Genomic DNA, 5659 nt, shown 5'->3' on the forward strand with positions numbered 1-5659 from the left:
ATATATATATATACATATATATTATCATATATATATATATATATATATATCATCATCATCATTATCATTGTTTAACATCTGCCTTCCATGCTGGCATGGACTGGACAGTTTTACAGGAGCCGGACAGTTTTACAGGAGCCTGCCAGGTAGGTACCTGCATATATGTGCATATATGTTTGTGCATACCCTTGCCTAGACATCATGTAATGGTTGTAAATGACCATCATCAGTATTCAGGCTATTCGTATTCATTTTCTCCCGTAAATGAACGTGCCATAGTTCAGCAGATGGTAGAAGCACCAATGACAGCTGTCAGATTTGTTTAGTCATTTATGAAAATGAAACAGTTTAAGAAGAAAACTTACCCGTTTGCCCATTTGCAGCTTTAACATCCTCAACAAGTTTTATAACATCCAGAATATTCTCTCCATTTATTGTTTGTAAGTCCCTGTAATTGAAATTTTATTACTCCAAGTCACATGATCTCTTTATTTTTTTATTTGTTTTATTTATTTCATTTATTTATCGTTTATCTTTTTCTTTTTCCTTGTTTCAGTCATTCGACTGCAGCCATGCAGGGGCACTGCCTTGAAAGGTTTTAGTCAAAAGGCTTTAGATTAACTGCAGTACTTAATTCTGTTGGCTCTCTTTTGCTGAACTGCCAAGTTATGGGAACATAAACAAAACAACACCAGTTGCTGAACAGTAGTGGAGGACAAACATAGATACAAATACACACACAAACATATATACATGTGTGTATGCATATATATATATATATATATATATATATATATATATATATATATATATATATATATATATATATATATATATATATATATATATAGAGAGAGAGAGAGAGAGAGAGAGAGAGAGAGAGAGAGAAATAGATAGATAGATAGATAGATAGATAGATAGATAGATAGATAATAGATAGATAGATAGATAGATAGATAGATAGATAGATGACAGGCTTCTACATAGTTTCTGTCTACCAAATTCACTCACAAGGCATTGGATGGTCTAGAACCATAGTTGGGAACACTTGCCCAAGGTGGGACTGAACCTGAAACCATGTGGTTACAAAGCAAGCTTCTTAATCACGCACACACACACACACATTAATAACAGTTTCACTCAGCTCCTATGACTTAAAGTTTCATGGACTCATAGGATGAACCGATCACATCAGACATCTAGAGAAGAGTAACAGGTTTTGAAAGAAATTCAAGGTATTAAGCCTCTACTAGCCAGTTTAGGACATGTGGAGTTAATACTGTTATGCCTGCTTAGACAATATTGCTTCAAACATCACACACTACAATAGACACAAATGCACACACACACACACACGACAGCCTCCAATCCATATCCCAACCTGTAACCTACAAAATCCTACCAACTGCCCACTGGAAGGATCCTGCTTCTCAAAGGCTATAGTCTATGGAGTCACCTTCATACCATCTGATTGCATCACAAGACACTACATGAGAATGACAGCCAGTGATTTTAAAGAAAGCTTTACAAAGCATATGCAATCTTTTGGATGCAAGAATGAGGAAAATTGTGCCTCCCAGACCCACTTCATCAGGAGACACCATGACAATTGGAACAACTTCCCCAACATCAAATGGAATATCATTAACATGGCCCCTTCTTACTTGCATAGAACTCACAACTGTCAATTCTGTCATTGCAAGAGACTACACATATTCCACCAAAATGCAGTGTTCATCAACAGAAAGAATGAACTATCTTAATGTTGCCAATAGAAGTATGCCCTTTTTATGAACTTCAAGCTGCTGTTTGTGTGCACATGTGTGTGTTTAATTTGTGTACAAAGGGGCAGGAACAGAAAACTTAACTTTTACAGTTTGGTTGGGATCCAGTGTGGAAAGAGTTCCTTTGTATGATCATTTTCTCAGCCAAGCAGAGCCTGCATTTCCTACTATTGGTTAAAGTAATGTTCTCACTTTTCCATTATCCTCCACTTGATGTTGTAATGCAAAGCATTTTCTTTTAATGTCCATATATATCTTGCTAAAGATGTGACATTTTTCCTTTCTTGTATTTGTTGAATCTGTTCCTGAAGGAACCCTCTAATTTGCCCACTTATCATCCATCACTCTATTGGGATCCTTTGATTCTGCCCTCACCTCAGACACAAGTTTTGTATTACAATGGGCATTAAGTGAATATGTCATACTACTTTTTCACAAGCAGCCTGTCTCTATTTCAGGTTTTGGCTTACAAATATTTTCTTTTCACTCAAAGCAAAACTGAAAGGAATACTACCATTTCTTGAAGAGTGTCATACACAGAAGAGGATCAACATACACTGTATTTTTATCTTTGATTTGCTTGGTTTCATAATATGAAAAGCATATTCCACATGGTTGACTGAGCTGCTAAATGCAGTAGCCAAATCGCCCTCAAATCACACCTTAACCATCGTAAGAAAAGAAAAGACACATTGAACAATATAATTAGTTTATTACCTGAAAGAGAAAATAAAAAGATAAAATGATCACGACTTGAATGCTTTTAGTAAAGGTAGGTCTGCTTGATGACGGCTCACCTGGTGTTGGTCAACGGCAGCTACTTGGGATTAAGAGCCATTGTTTGTCATTTCTAATTTACTTTCTCTGGAACGTTAGTGGTAGCAGATCTGTGCTCTTCAACTGTCAAGTCAATTAGAACAAAAACAAAAGAAAGTCTAAACTCTCTCTCTCTCTCTCTCTCTCTCTCTCTCTCTCTCTCTCTCTCTCTCTCTCTCTCTGACAATATATCTGCACACTGTCATTTGCTTCAAATAAATAATTCAAACAATAACATTAAAAATAACCAACAATTATCCTTTTTCAACAGCTTAATGTAATTTGTCACATGTCAACATACACTTACCGCGATGATAAATCAAATCTGGTTTGTCTGTGTTGCCAAACTAACGATATCGCCATTCCCTTCTTGTCTTTTCTTTTCTTTTTGTGTATGTGTGTAAGTGTTGTTATAGCAACGGTGTGAGGTGAGCAGTAGTCCCCATGGGTACATAGTTCCTGTATAACCAAAGCGATTTAATCTCTGCACTTAAAATCACACCTTAGTACGCTAGTAATTAGGGAGGGCCCATTTTGGACAATGTAATCCTGAATATATAAAAGGACGAAAGCGCCATCGATTATAGTTTTTGCCTGTTAAGGGCTAGTCTGAAGCTAAACCTCAAGAAAAGATAATAAAATGTTTCGTTTTTCTTTTTTTTCTCTTTTTTTTTCTTTTTTATTTGTTTCAGTCATTTGACTGCAGCCATGCTGGAGCACCGCCTTTAGTCGAGCAAATCGACCCCAGGACTTATTCTATCGGTCTCTTTTGCCGAACTGCTACGTGACGGAGACGTAAACACACCAGCATCGGTTGTCAAGCGATGTTGCGTGGAGGGGGACAAACACAGACACAAACATATACATACATACATACATATACATATATATATATATATATATATATACGACGGGCTTCTTTCAGTTTCCGTCTACCAAATCCACTCACAAGGCTTTGGTCGGCCCGAGGCTATAGTAGAAGACACTCGCCCAAGGTGCCACGCAGTGGGACTGAACCCGGAACGATGTGGTTGGTAAGCAAACTACTTACCACACAGCCACTCTTGCGCCTGTTGTTGTTGTTGTTGTTAGTAGTAGTAGTAGTAGTAGTAGTAGTAGTAGTAGTAGTGGTGGTGGCGGTGGTGGTGGTGGTGCTGGTGGTGGTGGTGGTGGTAGTAGTAGTAGTAGTTCTTTATAATCAAGCTTAACAAGGGTGAGATAAAACAAAAACAAAGCCCTCGTGTGCTCTAAACCAGGTTAGGAGAAGACACGAGGCAATTACCTGCTGCTTTGTCCCCCTGGAATGTGACAGCAGGGCATAGCTTTGATCCTATGATCCATATAAAAGTTTGCTTTTATAATGAAGCCCAAAGGATAGAAATTCCCTCATGTCATCTAAGCCAGGTTAAAAAAAAATGGTGCAATTACCTGATGATATATGTTCAGGAATGTAGTGCATACGAAATCAAGACACAATCACTTGACAATGTTCCTAACTTGACGAATGTGTGGCTTTGTGCCAATGTATGAAATCATAATTAATTATTAATTAGAGAATAATTTGGGAAGGTGAAACTAATCTGCAATAAACACAACAATTAAGTTAATTGGTGTAAATTAGTTTTGTGTCATAATGGCAAACTGTAGCGTAAATTAAGCACTACGAAAACAGTAACGACGGTGGTGGGAATTGGTTTAATGAGTTATTGTGTAATACCGGATCAAACCTTGTGCTGGTAGTGGTTTGACCTGCTAGAAACAACAGCCATATCTTCCCCAAAGTTACACTTATATAAAACCTACTATCTTTAAATGGAAGGATACATTGGATAGAGTAATCCCGGATGCTATGCCGGAATAACAGAAGGGGAATCCACGTTGAGTGATTATAAGCCATTTTAACTTTCATCAACTGACAAATACCAGTCCACTCCTACCCCAATAATAGTGAACTTTTTTTGTCCTCCTCAGCTCTATTAATGTGAAGAATAAAACAGTTTGCATCCATGTAATTCTATTTTTTTACCAAGCCGTTGCTTAAACTTTAAAAAGTCTGACACCAATCTTTTTTAATCGCTTCCCCTTTCGATCCTCACAGTCTCAATTTCGTGAGTAAGGGTCTGGTTTTCTCTATGAGAAGCACTACATTAGGCAGTGTAGCCCTAGTTGAATAATCAATTGAAAAGAAACGGACGCTTTGATTACTACAGAACCCTTTATTTGCACATCTGCGCAGCTAGAACTGATCAGGGAGAAAACAGTAGCGACAATTTCCGTTGTTGTTGTGCAGTGTCTTAATTTGCGTGGGTGTTAAACGAACTTATTTGATTGATGGCTACATCCTTGTCAAATTGTGTCTACCTAATCAAGACCAGCCAGATCAAGCAGTATCACTTCGGTCTATAACTACATCCTCTTCCCTTTCTACCTCTTATACAACATCCAATCATTATTCTCATCTAAAGCAATTAGTCAAGGAGTGCTTGTCACTTCACCTAGTTCTAGTTTCTCAATCTAAGTGTGTGTGCTACAAAATTTCAAAACTCCTTAGTGTTGTTAGGTTAGCAACAATAACCAGTGGGTGTGTGTGTGTTTTCGAATTTCTACGTACTGAACAACTCTGAGACGGAATTGATTATTGCAAATAAAACATCAACGCGAAGTTCGTTAAAATTTATCATTGCCATTTCCTTTATTTAGGACAAACAATAAATGAATTCAGGTAAAAAAAAAAAGGTAAATTTTCAGATTAACACCCGCACGATTTTCACTGGGGTGTTAGGGTTAGGGTTTTAAGGTCAGGGATAGGGTTTTAGGGTTAGGGTTAGGGTTAGGGACGGAATTCCCTAACCCTAAAACCCTAACCGTAACCGTAACCCTAAACCCTAACCTTAACCCTAACCCTAACCCTAAAACTAACCCTAAAACTCTAACCCTGACCCTAAAGCCCTAACCCTAACACCCTAGAGAAAATCGTGCGGGTGTTAATCTGAAAATTTAGCAAAAAAAAGTCACGGAAAGAAAGTCACAGGGGTTTTGTCCGAGGGGGTTTTGTCCGG

At 37.7% G+C, this 5659-nt stretch overlaps 1 protein-coding gene across 1 annotated transcript in view; it reads right to left on the minus strand.

Annotated features, from left to right (window-relative positions):
- LOC106869652 (Bardet-Biedl syndrome 5 protein homolog) overlaps positions 1-3181 on the minus strand; it is a 26787-nt gene extending 23606 nt beyond the window's left edge. Inside the window, exons 1-2 of the mRNA XM_014915472.2 lie at positions 2908-3181; positions 366-448 (exon numbers count right to left, since the gene is read on the minus strand). Coding sequence (XP_014770958.1) covers positions 366-448; positions 2908-2963 — 139 coding nt within the window. The 5' untranslated portion in view covers positions 2964-3181. The remainder of the gene's footprint in view (positions 1-365; positions 449-2907) is intronic.
- Between the last annotated feature and the right edge of the window lie 2478 nt (positions 3182-5659).

The sequence above is a fragment of the Octopus bimaculoides genome, chromosome 9, assembly GCF_001194135.2.
Source record: "Octopus bimaculoides isolate UCB-OBI-ISO-001 chromosome 9, ASM119413v2, whole genome shotgun sequence".
In the NCBI taxonomy this organism is placed as follows: Eukaryota; Metazoa; Mollusca; class Cephalopoda; order Octopoda; family Octopodidae; genus Octopus; species Octopus bimaculoides.